Source organism: Tachysurus vachellii, chromosome 26 (genome assembly GCF_030014155.1).
Source record: "Tachysurus vachellii isolate PV-2020 chromosome 26, HZAU_Pvac_v1, whole genome shotgun sequence".
NCBI classification, from domain to species: Eukaryota; Metazoa; Chordata; class Actinopteri; order Siluriformes; family Bagridae; genus Tachysurus; species Tachysurus vachellii.
Window position 1 is genome coordinate 4,573,487 of NC_083485.1, and position 17,640 is coordinate 4,591,126.

General features: G+C 39.3%; 1 protein-coding gene across 1 annotated transcript in view; it reads left to right on the forward strand.

Annotated features, from left to right (window-relative positions):
- The first annotated feature begins 2,608 nt into the window (after positions 1-2,608).
- tmem132e (transmembrane protein 132E) overlaps positions 2,609-17,640 on the forward strand; it is a 230,597-nt gene continuing 215,565 nt past the window's right edge. Inside the window, exon 1 of the mRNA XM_060863004.1 lies at positions 2,609-3,337. Coding sequence (XP_060718987.1) covers positions 3,280-3,337 — 58 coding nt within the window. The 5' untranslated portion in view covers positions 2,609-3,279. The remainder of the gene's footprint in view (positions 3,338-17,640) is intronic.

Here is a 17,640-nt window from a genome sequence, read left to right on the forward strand (position 1 = left end):
TATATATATATATATATATATATATATATATATACAATATAATACACCTCACCCCATAACAGCACGTTCCAAATTGCTTTATTCATAACATGGTATTGAGAGTCGCTTTGAAATTCAACCTGTCTGCATTAATCTCATTTTGCTTAATTAATCTCTTGTTTTTGGTCAAATATTCACAGTTTCAAACAACACGGTGGGTTTGTATTAGTGATCTGTCTGTGAAACATCTGCTAACTCCAAAACGTTCTGTATCAATTGAATTCAAACCTAGCTGCTTGAACATTTATATAGAGAATCACAAGTGAACACGGATTGTGACAATCTTTTGGGAGCTACCTATAACCAATGGGTTCGATTTGTGAGCAAGAACCTTGAGAATAAGATCAATATACACATGAAGTATGTATATATGGGAATTTCTGACTTGTATGTATGTATGTAATGGATTTGTCCAGATTAGTTTGATGGATAAACAGAAAGAGCAAGGATTTGGCAGGTTTATCATCTACAAATTGTACTTGCGGTAAAGACGTTCGATACATATATACTGAAAAGCATGCTGGAATTTTTTAACCTTTTATGCTTTGGTTTGGTCCCATAAAAAATGTGAAAGCGAGAGATATTAAATATTAATAAAATGCGTGCTTATTAATATTTGATCTGCGTAAAGTATTTATCTTTAAAAAAATGTCCATTGGGTTTATAAAAATAAGACAGCAAATGGAAATGCTTGTGTAACTCTGCCTCATTATTGAGGGTAAATGTCATTTTTTAAACTGGAAGCATGTCAGTCTCATTGTGAAAATAGCCTGGAAGAAGCTCACCAGGAGATGTCACTGTGGTGTGAAACCTCAGGCCATGGCAAAGCCGAGACTTCAGCATGAGCAAAAGCAGCCTTTTTTTTAAATTTTTTTTTACAGTGTGCTGATTTAACAGTACTAGTGTTACAACTACCACTTACAGTACAATGCTGAATCACCACCTGTAGTATTATGAACAGTGCTGAGTAGTGATGATTGTAGTGAGTACTGAGTGATGTTGTATCACAGCCAGTAATCTACTTGGATGAGTCTAAAAATCTTGCCACTGATCTTGGTAGATCAGTATGCTCAATTTTCTTCATTTTCAATTGCCCCAGTGTTGCTATGGCAGTGTGCTATGGTGGTCATTATTTATTTATTTATTTATTTATTTATTTTTCCCAGTAAGTTCAAGGCAAACGTCCTTCCCAGTTTAAGCTTTTTGGAAGAGGAGAACAAGTTTTTAATCCAAGATTGGTCTGTGCCATGTGGCACTTCCCTATTTTCCCTATTTTCCTTCTACCTCCAGCACATTTTATGATCTTGTATGCAAAGATTTCTTTCAGAAAAAAATATTTGGTGTAACACTTAACTAGATGATTGATCCATGAACATCACCAGTGACTTCTGAAACTCCCACAGAGACAGTCGGTATCACATGGCGTGTAGCCTGAACAAGCATCTCGGCTATACTTTTATGCTTTCTATTAACTCACTCATTCATTTTCTACCGCTTATCCAAACTACCTCAGGTCACGGGGAGCCTGTGCCTATCTCAGGTGTCATTGGGCATCAAGGCAGGATACACCCTGGACGGAGTGCCAACCCATCACAAGGCACACACACACACTCTCATTCACTCACACAATCACACACTATGGACAATTTTCCAGAGATGCCAATCAACCTACCATGCATGTCTTTGGACCGGGGGAGGAAACCGGAGTACCCGGAGGAAACCCCCGAGGCACGAGGAGAACATGCAAACTCCACACACACATGGCGGAGGCGGGAATCGAACCCCCAACCCTGGAGGTGTGAGGCGAGCGTGCTAACCACTAAGCTACCGTGCCCCGCTTTCTATTATTAATAATAATAAAAACTACCACACTGAAAGACCAAAATATTTATTCTCATGAGGTAATTGATACACATACATGTATGTATTAAAATGTACTTGGATTAGAGTTACTAGCAAACTTTCCATTAGCATGAGGATAGGGCTTTTTTCTTATTTTTTTTAAACAAGTAGATTTCATTGATTCATTAATCTTCTCATAACTGTGTCGAATGAGTTTTTGAATCAATGTGTATAATTGACCTCTTGCGTTCAATAGACAACTCAAGTGTTGAAATAATAATTAATACGTTAAATGACTTGCTATTTTTACATAAACGAGTACTGGAGTATGTGCTTTGGGACGTAGCCCACATCAGACCGCAACTAATTACGGTTTGCCGTGTCACGTGATCCACGTGGCCGACTGTAGCACGTGACCCAACTCGGTCGCCAAAGCTGTTTCATTCCTCTGAGGAGATTTTTTTTTCAAACGCCGGGAAAACAGACACCTTTAACGATATCGAAACAAACGGGAAACTACATCGTGTTTTTACCACAGAAAAGATGGAAATTTGTCACTTTTAAGGATCGTTTGTGAAGAAAAAACCACCGAAAAGCCGAATACCAGACTTTCATTCGTCTCTCAAATAGTTCTTTCTTTTTTGTTGTTGTTGTTGCTAAACATATATTTAGCAAAACACAGACGTTTAAAAAGTGGACTGTTTAAAAAAGTGTCACGAATTTTTGTTTACACGTGAAAGGTAACCGACGTGAAACAGCGGTTTTAACGTGAGAACTCAACGAAGTCGACTTTATACCGTTACTTTCTACTGACAGAAGCTAATATAATTTAGCATCATCGTCAGCAGCGCCTCAGAACAAACAATCTCAATTTTTATTTATTTATTTTTAGGAAAATGAGCCGTTATTTTGTCCAGCTGACACGTTTGACACGGTAAACCTTCACCGTGTATCGTGTTCTGTTTATTCACTGTTTTATTTCTCTCGCCTCTGAGGTGACGAGGCTACATCGGGAAAGAGGGTGGTCGTGATACCGCATAGCCGCGCGCGAGCACGGAAACGCGCGTGGTGCGCGGCGCGTGAGCATTCGCCTCAGGAAGACCGGCGCGTGCCATCAGGAGCTGGATACCTGTTAACTTTTCTGTGTGTGTGTGTGTGTGCGTGCGTGTGTGCGTTTGAGTGTGTGGCTCGTCGTCGCAAGAAGAGCATCGTGGTCACTGTTCGGCATTTCGTAATGGACGCGAAAGCCTTCGGTCAAGTTTTTCACCGTCCTGTTCTTGCGGTCTCGCGCACAGGCTCGGCTACGGGACTGTAACCGAGTCGCACGCGGAATATTTCCGAGGCGATAAAAGCGTGCATTCGTTGCGAAGCGGATTTATATCGTTCTATACGACTACGATGTCATTTGCACGGGTTTGCTTGGGAGCTCTGCTGCTGTGGATGATTGTTTCTGACGGTAGGTACTTTTCTCCCTCGTGCATATCTATACATGACGTACACGGTAAGTACAAGCATATATACTCTTAATATATAGTAGTGCATATACATCCAAATCGTTATGGATTGGTCCAGAATTCATCATCTAGCTTTGATTTTGCTTCAGTGCAATGTTTTCCTTAAGTCCTGATTGCTAATTCTACACACACACACACACACACACACACACACACACACACACACACAAGGCGCATCCTCAAGCTGTAATTGCAACGAAGAGGTCGGTGTCATGTCAGTCTGAGACATGACACGGTCCTCGTGCACACCCAGTCGGACCAGTTCACAGAAACCAGTGTCTTTTTTTTATTTAATTTTATATTTAGTTTATTTATTCTTTTTGTGATGAGTTGATGTGCAAAAATTAAGGATGATATGCCAGGCACATCAGCTCTCCACAAGGTGGGAGCACAAGTGTACAAAGGCTCCTCTACGTGTACATATATATGTATATATATATATATATATATATATATATATATTCATTCAATTTAGTACCAAGTTCTTCAGCAAGACCTGAGAACGTGTCCCAGTGTGTACGCGATGTGATCCGAATTATAGATTTTCAATGTATTTTAGTAGATCAGAGTTGAACATTTCGGTCATTTCACAACAGACAGCATGTACGCAGGGAAGATTAGAGCGAGGAAACATGGTTCGTTTTTTGGAAATCACAGCTGTACACAATGTGATAATGACGTGCACACGTTTCATCTCATTTGAATTCTTAACATTTTTACTTTGGCTCAGTTTTCACTCCCAGGTTAAACCGAAAAGTATGAATAACAGAATAACAGAACACATGCCACTCAACTTGATTGCACTCAGTTACTTAAATACTCAAGACGTCTGCATGCGATAAGTCCCCTTGAAAGTTAACACTTCATGTATTGTTATATTTTAATAACACAAAGCTACAAATTACAAACTTCGGTTCAGTAATAGATGCTTCATGAAGTGAGAAGGGAAACATCTGTGAAATCAAGCCCCGATTTTACGTCTTTTAAGTTATTTCTTTATCTAGACAAATAGCAAGTGCAGGATTCATCACATTTGCACATCATCAGTATGTAACTGTCCACACTGTGGCAGTACGTCTTGACGTCGAGGCGCGCTGACGGCGTTGCATCCCCATCAACCTCTGCCCACCAGAGTTACTGAATAACAGCAGTGATTCTGTTGATCTATAGCGTCAAGGTGGCTTTCGCAACATTCTCTGTCGAGAGAATATATATCACCTCCCCATCATGTTGTTAGTAGTTCTGAAAGGTGCTATTCTGCTTTGAAGTTTTCTTCCTGCAGTGACAGAAAACCCTTCTCTTATATATTTCCTCCTTTTTTCTGCATCCACCAGAAGAAAGATTTTCATTTCTAAAAATCTGGTTGCCTTCAAATGGTATAAAACCCCATTTAAAGATCACATTCTGGCAGAAGCACAGAAGCATCCGAGACAAGCGTCTGATTACAAAGAGAATTGATTAGGCCACGTCCGTTTTATTACAGCATTCAGCTACACAACAACTTGATCAAATGCTGACATTCACTGTGAGAGGAAATCACACTTCTAGAAAGGTGTTAGACTTCTTTAGGCTCCTGACACGACATGATCTTCAGAGGATACTAGCGACGACGTGATTAAAAAGTAAATAACATTTCGGTGTTGTTCTGGTGAAATATATTTATTGTCAATGTATGTTAGGAAGAAAATTCAGTTTTGGCAAGAATTTGATGAGATTTTGAAGGCTGGCACACAAATGCATTCGCTGGTTTAATATTAGGTGTTATTTTTAATAGAAAACATGGTTCCTTGGTACAACTTATTTTCTGAAAAGAAATCTTAAAAATCCTGTGTTGATCTATCACCTTCGAAGCGGTGTGAAAATGTTGATGTGTTTATAGTGTGTGGATGTCGGCCAATCAGCGTGCTGTCCCCGTGCTTTACGCATGACGCCTGTCTTTGTGAGAAAGGCCCTCTCTCATGGCTTGTAGGGCGGTCCTACAGGTTTGCAATGCAATGTGGAGCAAGTAAACAAAATAGTTAGACACAAATAGATATTATTCCATATGCAGATCAACACCACCAGTGTAACTTAACACCATTTTCTTTTCGAAATGTTTATCTCCTGACTAGTGAACAAATGTTTCTTAGCTGGTACACCCTTTGACATACCATATCACAATCAAAGCACTGACTTAATAAAACATGCCCTGTCATCATAACCAGGGATGATATGTCTTTGAACTGCTGTCTTAAAGTCTTCCACCCCATAGTTCACGTTATTAAAGCTCCCTGTCTTTTATGTTTCATAGGAAAATGACTTGTCTACCACCAACAGGATTGTTTACAAAGTGCAAATCTGAGATACGAGTGCAATATTTTAGCTTGCAGTGCAGATAAAAGGAACCTGCACATATAATTCATTTAGCAGAAATTAGCCCCAACTTTGACATTGCCAGGTTTAAGGTTATGAGTAATGCCCCGAATAGCAGATCTGGCTTTTTTTTTAATGCAAATATTTTATCTTGCAGTATGATATCTTACATCTATTCCGAGTCAGCTTGTTTTTTTTTACATTACAGTGCACATCAGTGAGTTATACTAAAATACAGCTGTAAAAGGAAACTATGCACACATCCTTGACCATGGTTCAAAATAGTTCTGTCTTTTATGAGAAGAAACCTTCTCTCTTAAGTAGTACAAGCAGCAATGACTCGCCCATCTTTCTTGTTTATTGCATCATATTTCAGGTGCTGCCCCCTGCAGTCATGCAAGCTTTGACAAAGACTCTGTTTCATCGCACATCCTGATTTGTAATCTAGACAGCCTTTAAATGCACTGATGCTAATTCCGAGAGGCCATAAATCTGGCTCGGACAGGTCCGTCTCCTCCACTTCTGACAATGACAGAAGCTATTTGGAAAAAACCAAAACAAAAAAAAGGTCAAGACACAAGTTCACATCAAATCAATGTCAAACCTGACACTCTAGGCACGTCTCTATTGTTAATCCATGCGCTGTAGCACCTGCACTAAACTTTCTGCTTGTGCTTTCTGAGTTGCCTTTTTTTTCCTCCCTCTGCAAAAGCAGATCATCCGGAGACGAATAACTTTGTTGTATTTTCCTGTTTTATTTATTAGCATTCCAGCTGACGAACACAGTCGGTATTTAGTAGCAGTGGCGCTCCAGTGACTAGATAACAGGACCCTTTTGGTTGTCAGCTCTTTACGACAAGCCTGTTATTATAGACAACACAGATTTTTAATGTGCCTGATCTCTTAGTTTTATTCAATTTCTTTTAAAATACCCCAAACAATATCACAGTGCTGTTCAATTCAGATTGATAATAAAGCAATGATTTCTTGATTATCTGACAGACATTCTACATTAATGCAACCAATATGTAACAAGTTTCACAGTCGTGTGGCGACTCTCTAGATAAACAGATGGATAATGTGTCAAATATGTAGTTGTTCATATGGTGACCGTTTCTGCTTAGAGTTTTTTTTGAAAATGTTTCCATCGGCATCGAAAGTCTTCAGGACAGATGACGCTGTGCTTTGTGGTTTCTCTCTAACATGACAAGACACATGAACTTCAGGACCGAGTAAAAATAGAGGCTGATGTAGACCAAAGGATTGTTTATAGCTACTATAACATAAGCAATGACACATCATCCAGTAATCAATAAAATACCGCCGCCATTGGTAAATCAACACGGGTAAGAAAAGTAACACACTCCATTGTTGATTGTTTATAACTGCACTATAAGAGCTCGCCCTATCCATCATCTTTAATCCTTTAACATTAGAATATATATATATATATATATATATATATATATATATATATATATATATATATATATATATATATATATATATATTGCTAACAATGTACTTGGCCTTATTGTACATGTACCTTTGCTATTGAATTTTTTTTTTAACATTGTTAACAGGTTTTTGGGGTTTCCACTGAAGGACCGTGACTGGTCTGGTCTTGTCTAAAACCCTATGTCGTATCCTCAACATAGTCAAATGACTTTGGATCAACATAGAATAAAACTGTGTACTAGCAATAAAAGCCTAATGACTATATTGTTTCATGATATGAAAGCCAGATATATACCTGATGTCTTTATCTCGGGCTTTTCCCTTCTCCCCCCCTGATATTCGCTTACTATGGTTCTGTCAATTTTGAGCAAAGGCTCCATGAATAGGCTAAAAAAAAGTGACTCCTTGTGTGGGGTTAATTAGTCTCACATTTTAGCAATTTCACAGCTAAGGAAATCCATGACAAAGCAATCTCCACTTAGCAGTGGTTTATCAGTAACTAATGAGACAGACCAATGTTAACGGTATCTCCTTGACATTTTTTAACTAAGGAACCCATTAATTATAATCATTGATACTGGAGAAAAGTCTAAGATTAGTCCATTTTTGTGTTTCTTCTGCCCTATTTGCAGAATATCCAAACTGTAGAGCCCAAGTGGAAGCTCACAGAGTGATAAAGCAATGGCACCAGGAACCTCTAGCAGGGGAGCTGTGCATGCTGCTCCTGATTTGCAGTTAAAGGCATTTTTGTGGCAGGCCAGTTCCCTAAGTCATGGTTGCGACTGGAGACCCCCGACCCCCCTTCATCACACACACTGCAGGCTCCAGCTTAATAGCCTTTCTTCAGAAAGCACACACAAGTTGTTTACACGAATTGCAATCGCTCCAATCCTCAGTTGTGCCAAGGATGAATGTGCTTTTTTTCTATGGGCCTAATGGCATTAGACAAACGTACTCTTCCATCAATAAAACGTCCTCCTTTTAAGTTTTAGGTTCATCTCCCGCCATGCAAGATAAATGGGCTCTCTGCAGGTTACTTGCCCTACCCATCTGTCTACCCATCAAGCCTTGAAAAGAGCCACATCCTGATGATGCCTATGGATTGTAGACATCATGCAGATTTACTGATTTTTTTTTTCACATTTCAGAATGGCTTATCGGAGCTCTGATAAAGATGAAACGGCCGACTCGGAAGCCTATAACCCATATTTCCTGCTCTTATTTGCACTTTTAGCTGCGTCTTACCCTTCAGCATTGTAAGATCAGTGTCTTGACAAAACAGAGGCTTATTAATAAGGATGTTGTCTTTAGCTGCAGGAAAAACGATACACGAAGACGAAACATTTTTGTTAGTCAGCAAAATTTCTTTGAGGCTAGTAATTAAGGAATTTGCTGTAATGGGACCACAAATGGATTAGCTGGGGAGAAAAGGTTTTCCCTTACGGATTTGAAATATCATTAGCCTGCTCAACTTCAAAGACACACTTGCTTTTAACTCTCTGTGGTCTAAGATAATTTTGCAGTAATAAAGAAAGCAATATGCTGTTTATAGCACTTGTGTTTTTTACTAGACTGCACCAAGGTTGCCAGATTACACCGTTTTCTTGTCAAGGTCTCAGAGCTATTCTTCCTGATCGCTAAATATTTCGACCCATCTCTCACGAGGAAGCATTATATATATTGATATATCAATATATTGATATTGTTACTACAATATATTAGGTTGCCACAAAATTCAGTGATTTTCATAGTTTATTACCCACAAACCATTATGCTTTTTGCATAGGAGAATTTGTTTGTGTTCACTCAAAAATATGTCAAAAGAGCATTCCTTGTTCTTTCCAATAGATAAGCCAAATAATATGGATATCTGGAATGAGCTCTTCGGGTGATATGATTATCAGTGATTGTTTAATGTAGAATATCGTCGCTGTCGGGCGGAATCCTCGTATCTCCAAAACTATTACTTTTCAGGAAATTAAAAAACCGCCGTACCTTATCTGCAGTGCACAGGGTTTAGTCCGCGTTGCAGTGGATTGTCTTGCGCTAAATTCCTGTCCTCAGAGGAGCACCAGAACTAGCGGGGGTCAAGATTTTTTTTTCTTTGAGCCCAGTGTTTTGAAGACATTTACCTCAGAAGACGTGTTGATTCGATGCGACTCTTCTTGAGGAGAAATATGCCACGAAGCTCTCCTGCGGAGTTCAGGAAGAGGTGGACAGTTTAAGCGTCCAATGGAGTTATGAGATTTGCGCTCAAGCTATTTTCAAGACTTTAGATTGGTTAATAACTTGTAAAAATAACAGACCCACGTGGGGACTGACCAATAGCATCGATATGTGAAAAAATATGAAATTGACCAAATATGGACATACGAGGTTTCCGCCCGACGGCGACGATATGTAATTTCAGTGTCAGTTTGCTCTGCCTAGCATTGCACAAGTATATATTTAACATCAGGATGCTATAGTTATTTGGGATGCCAGCTACACATTTCAGCCAAAAATGGTGAAAACAGCTCTTTTGGGTTTGGCTAAAACAGTCAAACAAAGTGTCAAGCGACTTCACATTTACAAATATAGCATTCAGCGTCAGTTCAGGCAGGCCACATAGTCAAGCTCGGCTATCAGCTGATGTCAATTTTCTAACCCTGCCCATCAGCTGATCTGATTCCTAAGCATGCTATTGGTCCCTTTCAAACAGGGCGCCCTATTTAAATGTTTTTCTCAGTCTGTCTGCTTGGCTGTTTCCTCTGCATTGCTGCAACCCACCTCCTCCCCTAGCTCCTCCATGAAACTTTGTGTTTAACTTAATCAGTGTCATTCTGTTGTCACTGATGCAGGCTCTGTTCTAAATGGGGGATTTTGTCTTGCTGCTTTCCCAGTTAAATGGGAGATTGTCCCCCCACGAAGCTGCTGCTGTTCCCTGACTAGCTTTCATGGAGCTCAGGAAAAGGATGGGGAATTCAGAACAGAGTCATACCGCCAAATGTAAATTTTATAAGCTTGCAAATCAAAAATTTCAATATGTCAAAGAATTGTCTTTATTTTGACTCAAGTGGTCCTGACTGAAATAACGTTAACGCCGATGATCATTAGAAAAGGTTTTTAACCTTTTACTATCACTACAGAATAACAAGTATTGACTAGCAGGAACATGAAGAGTTTTCTAGATTTCCCAAGATCCCAACTGCACAGCTAAAAGTATTGTTAGAATTGTTTGGCGGTAAAAAACATGGTCACACAAGCATACTAGCCTGTCACACTACTGATAGTACTGTAGAAGATAGTACAAGCAGGTTGGGTTTTTCTTTCCTTGGTCATTGAGCAAGAGAAGAATAATACTGGTGACCACAACTTGGACCTATTGTCCAATGAACAACTTGTAAATCTAAACGAATAAATAAATAATAGCCTTGCCATGTAATTAGCTTGTCTTGGGGTCAAGGCTAGTGATTTAGAAGTTAGATCCCCATGTTTAGAAACGCATGTCTAGTTCATTATCCTTGGGTTCGTCTTATTAAATGAATAATTTGCACTCCTGTATTTCAAACGATTTGCCCCTTCTAAGCAAAATTCAGTGTGAATGAAGTCACATTTGGGCCTTCTTTGTCAATATCCTCAGGATGAAACAGCCCCTGTAGCAGTTGTGGTGGCCAGCAGAGCAGAATGGACCACTGTGGCCTAAGCAGTCGACATGACTCATTAGTCTTGTCTGTTGGGCTTCCCTACTGTTGCTTGGCTGCTTTTGAAAAATCCTCCAGCTCACAGTAGTGATAAATAGTACAGGGCTTGGAGCTACCGAGTGCCAGACTGGTACAAACACAGTCCGACCGGATCGGGATGTAACAGAAACGGTAGTGGGCTCGGAACTATAAGTACAGAAAACTATTATTCCATTGCTCAGCTTGATGATCAGAGGTTTAGTGATGCAACAGGAGACTTTATGTTCCCTAGGCTGTTGAAATTATAAGCCTTTAAAGTTTGGCAGAATTTAAATAAAATGACATAAGGGTGTTTTTCAATGCCATATAAGGGATCGGCACAGTTTTTTTAGCGGGTTTTAATAAACATTTTACCTTCTTGATTTCTCCATTTTAGGTCTTAGATGAATACTACATCCAAGATATTCATAAAATTAAGTGGCTGTGATGATTGCCACTAATGATTTCTGAGGTCATTCCCAAGGGATTACCAAAGTGGATGAAGGATGAAGGTGTTGCCTTGTACAGTAGGTAGTGCCTGAGTACTTCTTGAACTGTCTGATAGGTTTCCTACAGTAACTACACTGACTTGTTTTATGCACCGAGGGAAGCAGTAAATTCTGTTAAATCCTGACAAGACCTCAAGCAGGAAGCTGTTCTGAATGGAGTAAAATAACATGACATGGTTTGAGCTTCTCAAGGCCTTTTGATAGATGCTGCCCCAGTCTATTATATTTGAATAAAGTAAGAATTGATAGGAAAGAAGAAGAATGTTACAAGAGACAGGATACTCAGTAATACAAACTTTTGGAAATATCACCAGAAAAGTTTGATTTGCCAGAATTATATTATTATATTTAGGCTTAAAATGGCATAGGAACTTCTGCAGCCTTTAAAGTGGACTGAGTGGTCACTTGCACACGAAGCAATTAGTATTTTCAAGCTTTAGTAAATTATTGTCTCACTGTATGGGGGATATGGTAGCCTAATGGTTAAGATGTTGGACTATCAAACAGAAGGCTGTGCGTTCAAATCCCAGGTCCACCAAACTGCCACCTTTGGGCCCCTTGAGTAAGTCCCTTAACCCTCAATTGCTCAGGTGTATAAATGAGACATTAAATGTAAGTCGCTCTGGAAACGGGTGTCTGCCAAATGCTGTAAATGTATTTCAGCCAATGATTAATGAATACTTCTGGTTAGCTGTATTCCCTTTTTACAAAATACGTTTGACTTTGGATAAATGTGTCGACTAGTCTGTCAGTCAGTAAAGATTTTTGCTTGAAGTGTTTAATATATTCCGCAAAACAAGACGCTTTCCTCTCTGCAAAGATGTATTTAGAATTACGTTTTAGTTTCACCTTGAAAATTGTTAGCTTGTGGGCCGGTGTTTGCATAATTCTACATTCATTCAAGTTTAAAATGAATGAAAGTTCATGAAAGTGAGTCATGTTTTTTTGATAGAATAGAATTTTGTGCGACGTGACCTCATTCACAGGGTATGTCTGATAGATTATTTTGTTTTTGTACAGCGCGTTCTCACTTCATAAACTCTCCAAGTGTTTTCTATCAAAATCACCAAGGACTGAATGAGAATCTTATATGTATCCAAGTCCTATTTGTGAGCATTAGAATGTATGAATTCTCTTTATGCTCGTTAATGCTTTTCACATCACCATAGAAAACGCGACAAAAGAAGAAGCTCGTCAAGCAGATCTTGTGACATTAACACACATGCCATTAGGTATTTAAAATCTGGCCCAAAACCAGCCATGAATGCATCAAACTTGGATATTTGTGATAGTAAAATACAAATATTTTTACAGATCTTTTCTCTACACGTTCTGCAATTAGACAAGACTAATCTCTAAGATATTATGTTGATGCATCTGTATAATAAAACCAGCTGAACTGTCAAAGCTGATGTAAGACTACACCTTCAAGCCAATCAGATAGCTATGGTTTATATCTGGTTGTGTGTATAGATATGATCTATTGACTTCGGAGACATACGTTCGAAGAGATGGCACGTTTAAGATCTTGACATCGGCACGTTAAAGAAGTTGACGTTATCGGCCGCAGGTAATATGATCAGAAACCTAACCAGTGAGTCGTAGGCCATACCTTTTAATGGGACAATTGAAGATGAAGCACCTTAGTGGAAAAAGGATTTTCCAGCATCACAAGCCATTTTTATTGTTGAGTAAAGATTCGGCAGTGCTGAGATTGTGACACCTCCTCCAGCAGAAACGGATTAACCCGAGACAAGCATGTTGCCAGGGTGAGGGATGAGGGGGCCACATCTCTGAAATAAGAACTAGCACTCCTGGGAAATCAAACTCGGGCAGCCAGTGCCGGGGCGCCACATGCCTACAAGACGCAACCACAGTAAATCACACATCATAGTCTTTATGCGGAAAATATTTCCCGCGAACCTGCCACCCAAATCACTCTACTTCTCCAAAATGTGAGCAAATATGCAATCTCTGTCAAGCTTGTTCTCCCTTGCTCTCTGTCTGGTGCACCATCCCTTACAATTATATTGGGTTTTTTTGGTTTTAACAAAGAAGTATACTGTATATTTCTGTAGCTGTGTTGTTTTTCATGCATCTTTGTGGCTCCTCATGGGGACAGAAGAGTCCTACAGTATTGATGGTATCAGGCTTTGTTTTCATTGTCATGCTCAGTATATAAAGAATATAAACATCGATACAAATTCCCAAAAACAATGAGATTTGAGGAAACAGTTTAGCAACTTTGGCTGTTCAGTAAGATGGATATTCTCCATCATATTCTATACTTGGCGTCTGACCTCTAAACCATTCGTTGTCATAAATATTCCTGGAATATTGCCCCTGATGAACGTGAACGGTTGTAAGCGTTTGATTCCTCTGGGTCCAAGGCAATTACATTTTCTTGCTTGCCCTTTTGACCTTTTGTTCATGTGGTACAGTCACTGATTTCATATGTGTTCAGTTAGCCCATTAACGTGTACTTGATGCTACCTGAAAGAGGCGATGACCTTTTGTCACGCATAGGGAGTTATGGAAGACGCAAAGCTAAACATAATCAAAAGTGATGTCTCCAGTCTATTTTTTGTCAGCGAGCTCCTTCGAAAAGCAATGTTTCACCCAGATGCGCCTAACGGTGCGGAAAACGCAGCCGAATCGATTATTCTCCCCGTTTTACTCACCGCTACAATAAAGATGCGTGTTTTTAGATGATTTCAAGCAAGATCCATGTTACAAACAGAGAGTGCACGAGGTTAGTGATAATACACAATGCTCAGACTTAAAGTGAAGATGGAAATGTAATCACGTAGGCAGGGCTTGCTGTAGTTTACTGTAATGTGCAATGTAGCCTGTGTACGTACATCCAGTCCTGAGAAAGCATGCCATGGGAATCCTTAAATAGTCCTGGAGAGGCGTTTGTACCATGCAGAACATGTTCAGGTCAAGCAGGAGTTAATGGTTGTGAACATCAAAAATACACAAAATACATATGTACCATCGAGGAGATGAATATAATTAGAAAATTCCCAGTGTTTGATGTCAGTCTTTCATGTATGTATTTACTGTTACCTAAAAAAAGCCCAGATGCAAATTTTCCTTCAAGCAACGCCCACATATCTGCTTAAACACCGTATTACAGAGCTTCAAAATAATAGCATATTTCTCATTCCCATTCTTCTGCACAAACAAAAGAAACGCTTTTAGTCCTAGAGTCGTCGCTTCGTAAGGTTCACGCAGACCACACACTCTGCCTCAGAGCCGCATATCTCCGCTCGCACTCCAAAAAAAACATCAGCGGATTAATTTTTAAATATATTTATTCTTTCATCATCCTCGAATGATCGTTCTACATCATTATGAAAAGAAAATCTTCATGGGAAATTATTTGGGCGTAATGACATGCTGCTTCATGAAGCCCAGATGCACAATAACTAAAGTAAACCAGATGAAATAATATTACAAGATAATTAGATAAAAATCTTGGCAGAAAGTTCTACAGGACATTCAGTTCAATTCGGTTTATTTCTCTAGCTCGTTTTTACAATGGACATTCACACGTCATCTTTACAGGAATATAAAAATTCAAGACATAATAGGGATTTGAAATGTATCTCTATTGAGCAAACGCAACAGTGGCAAGGAAAAACTCCTTGAGACAAAATGAGGAGGAAACCTTGAGAGGAACCAGACTCAAAAGGGAACCCAACCCGATGTAAGCGACACCTTCTTTTCAATAACTGCGACCTAGAGGGTCAATCAGGAGATTCCTTTTAGTTATAACATAAAAACTTTCTGAAGTTCATTGCCGGAGACATCTGCCGGAGACTAGGGCTGGGCGATAAACCGATAACAATCTGTATCGCGATAGACACGTGATCGATATCAATAAAAAATGTGTTCGATAAAACGTTCAATATTTTTTATTCTTCATCGGAAGAAATCCGAGCTTGCTAAGCAAGTTTGGTTGCATTAACAAAGGCATTCACTCTCTGGTAACCTAGCAACGTAGGAGTGACACGCTAACAGCCAATCATGTAACAGTATCAAGTTTGGTTGTGCCATATCGTTGTCTAGTGCTGGTCTACTGGATTCCTCTTCAGTAACCGGTGACTGATGAGCAGAAAATGAGCCGCAGCGAGCAAAGAAATTGTAAATAAAAGAGGAAAAGTCAGCTCGCCAGTATGGCAGTTTTTTGGATATTATAAGTCTGACCGTAGTCAGACCAATGTCGTCTGCAAATTATGCAAGACCGTCGAAAATTTCTTACATTTTCTTTCATTTTGCACCTTAAATGTTAAGTGATAATTGTTAAGTGTTCATTGTGACTTTAGACTTTAAATTATTATATATTTACATTTTAATTATTTGAGTTTTCCTGGTTGTTGACATTTCTGTCTTAATAACTGAGGGGATTATGATCAGAGGAAGGTTAAGTTAAAATTAAAAAAATTTAAATGTAATATATTTTTCTCCTGGTCCTTATTTTAAATGGGTCATAAAAAATATCAATGATTATCGATATCGACCGATATGAAACACTGATATCGTGATACAGTTTTCAGCCATATCGCCCAGCCCTACCGGAGATATCCGTAGACTCCTATGAAGATGGTTTAACCTGGCATGAGATGATAGAGATTGTCATACAGATTTACTATGTAGTCTTTTCATGTATTGTATGTAGTAAGTGTTGCATGGATATCGGCCTAATATTTCTATCACGTTTGACATGCTGTCACACACTGGTTCATACATCACCCAGCACCGGCTCACTCATGATGACTAGTGACACACAGCCTCTCTAATGCCTTCCGTCTCCTCATATGTTTCCACTCCACTTGAAAAATCAGCAGTTGAGCCTGGGGTAGATCGTTCTATATATAGGAAAGGCATGAACTCGTATTTACGCACATCATTGGCCTTTATTTTGTTGTAGCCTGTCGGTGGGCACGGATTTGGTTTCCTATGCTGTCACAACTTTATCAAAAACCTAGTTATGTGTAGGTAATCGGCGATATGCGTTACTCATCCTGCACCTGCTAAGACTGGCTTGGTTGGATAACGTAATTGAATAATCGCTGTAGCTCGCTGAGCATTCTTGCATATTAACGTAGTCTTTCGCAAGCGTTCCTGCGTTTCATTTCCGAACGAAAGCCCAACAAGACAGTGACAAACCACATAATCCCTTGGTCGATGTCCATCTTCGGTGTTTATTACATAGTCATATTTAAGAGGTTTCAGAGTTCGTGGAAGGTAAGCTGCCAAAAATTAGCAGCTGCGTGTTAGAGTGAGTATTGCTCAGATGCTTTCAGCTATGCCCTTTTTTTTTTTAAGCTGCAGATAAATTCTGGACATTTTTGACAGAGCAGAGTGCTCGCTCTACACATACCAAGATAATTGCATCAAATTGATAGGTGCTGTATTATGGATACCAAGAGATTCTTGCATTTCATCCTCCGTGTTGTCTCGAAGTTCATCTGTACAGCCGGGGTCTCTAAATGGGTACTGTACTAAACGGGTTGCCCCACCCCACCCTACCCCCTTCCCCTAACACGGTGCTGGTAATTGCTTTCAAATGTGTGTTCATTCGTAGCCTGAAATGAACTCGGACGCCACGAGGCTACACATTGAAATGCTAATAACCAACCTCCTCTCCCACAAAGCCGTTCTTTTGTCATCCCTAAGTTGTTTTCCGCTCTTGCACGAGCGTCGCACTCTCTCAGCCATCAGCGCCTTTAAGACTCCCTTAATTATGAGCTTCTTAACCGAAAAATGGAGGAGTCACGCCATCAGAGGCGAATTAAGGATGCGACCGATAAGGCCTCATGTATTCACCCAGTGTTGTTAGATTGACGTGAATGCCTTTTTTTGTTTAATGACCGAATCCAATATGGTGCTATTGAACTTGATACACAAAATGAAAACGGGACCATGGACAGTGCCCGAGGAAATAGATCTTGACGATTAGTCAATATTTTACATCTGAATGATGGATATAGTCCATACTCATTTAAAGGGACATTCATTATCAAGAATAAAGGCAATCAGACTAAACATAGGCGGAAAAAGGTTAATTTTTTTGACTGATCTTTTAAAAACAAAACAAAGACAATAAAAAGAGCGCAAGGCTTTTATTTTTTAATAAAAATGTATTTTTTTTATTTTTTTTTATTATTATATTTTTTTTTAAATTTATTTTAGACTTTTATTTAGCGCTTTGCATAA